The sequence below is a fragment of the Hipposideros armiger genome, unplaced genomic scaffold (assembly GCF_001890085.2).
Source record: "Hipposideros armiger isolate ML-2016 unplaced genomic scaffold, ASM189008v1 scaffold_117, whole genome shotgun sequence".
NCBI lineage: Eukaryota > Metazoa > Chordata > Mammalia > Chiroptera > Hipposideridae > Hipposideros > Hipposideros armiger.
In genome coordinates, this window is record NW_017731467.1 from 953,127 (window position 1) to 954,817 (window position 1,691).

The 1,691-nt window shown below is 39.8% G+C and overlaps 1 protein-coding gene across 1 annotated transcript in view; it reads left to right on the forward strand.

Moving 5' to 3' along the window:
* Nucleotides 1-1,461, forward strand: part of AMACR (alpha-methylacyl-CoA racemase) — a 34,263-nt gene extending 32,802 nt beyond the window's left edge. Inside the window, exon 6 of the mRNA XM_019647853.1 lies at nt 278-1,461. Within this exon, the coding sequence (XP_019503398.1) occupies nt 278-687 (410 nt within the window). The 3' untranslated portion in view covers nt 688-1,461. The remainder of the gene's footprint in view (nt 1-277) is intronic.
* Nucleotides 1,462-1,691: the final 230 nt, after the last annotated feature.

The window sequence follows — 1,691 nt, forward strand, 5'->3', positions numbered from 1 at the left end:
CTGGAAAGTAGACCATTAAAAGCAGACTGCTTTTAATGAAGTGTAAATATTAAAATCTTGGCATGGAGAGTCTTTTTGGGTCCTGCTACCCCTACTACCTCTGCCCTCTCCAGCCTTTGGCTCCAACTGCAAGCTGAGTTTGAATTTCTTCTCCTGATTCATTTGAGAAGCCCTTGTAGAACATCCTATTTGGGACAGTAAACTTAAAACTCATTTTCTTTGATTATATCATTCCAACAAAAGCAGAATAATTTAAGAAATTGTGTTTTTCTCTCAGGACTTGGGCTAAAGTCTGATGAGCTCCCCAGTCAGATGAGCATGGCTGATTGGCCAGAAATGAAGAAGAAATTTGCAGATATATTTGCAAAGAAGACCAAGGCAGAGTGGTGTCAGATCTTTGATGGCACAGATGCGTGTGTGACTCCGGTTCTGACTTTTGAAGAGGCTGCCCATCATGGTCATAACAAAGAACGGGGCTCATTTATTACTGATGGGGAGCAGGGTTTGAGCCCCCGCCCTGCACCTCTGCTGTCGAACACCCCAGCCATCCCTTCTTCCAAAAGGGATCCCTTTGTAGGAGAACACACTGAAGAGATACTTAGAGAATTTGGATTCAGCCAGGAAGAGATTAATCAGCTGAAGTCAGATAAAATTATTGAAAGTAATAAACTGAAAGCTAATTTCTAAGTTCAGGCACCTCAGCGTGTTACTGTAGGCAGAACAGGGCTGTGGGGAGAGCGGGGAGGAAGTGCAGGGAGACAAAGGAGGAAGGACATGAGATCATCCTTAAAAAAAGGTGTAATTAGCTACCAGACCAGCCAGAACTAGATTTCAGTGGCCTGAGAACAGATCCAGGATGCCATCTTGCCCCTCAAGGTGAACTTTAGTTCATTATAATAGATCATAGTATTATTAGCATTGTGGTTTAGCAAAATCTCCACCCCCTTATACCGCCATGACAGTTCTGACTGGAGCCACATAAGGACAAAAATCCCTCCTCCAGATGGGAAGGAGTGGTCAATGAGGACCTGCCTAGAAACACCTATAATGCCACCCCTAAAACCTGAATATTTCATGCTCTCATTTTAGAAGTAAAAAATTCCTAAGCCTCTTTGATCTTCTGTGCAGTTGCTCTTCTCCAGGCCTGCCCGCTCTCCATTCTTGAGAGTGCACTGTCCGACTTGAATAAATTCACTGTTTGCTTGGCTCATTCGTTGTGTCTTTGTATTCTTTCCTGCGGTGATGCCAAGAACCCGTTTTCTGGCAACAAGCTCAAGTGAATTTGAATATTGCATTTATAATATAGACTAATACATTAAAAGTATGCATGAAAATGTGAAAGAACAGTATCACAGTGGTCGTGGTCCAACTATTCTAATCAAGAAACAAGACCCTGATTACACAAGGATCGAATTCTGAAAATGGTTAACATGGCTTTGATTTAGGAATGTTTTTAGTTTATACTAAGTTGCGAGTTTTTTCTGCTTTCCAATTTACTTGATTGATTATATTTGTTGATATTAAGACACTTAAATATTTATAATGTACTTTAAAAGAATTAATATAATGCTTTTTATTAAATAAAGCCCCCTTCTCCTAAAGTTTACTTGTACTTTGAGGCCTGAAAAGCTTTCAAGACAGTCCTTTAAAAATAAAAAAACTAAAAAATAAAAATAACAAAAAAGAAAGTC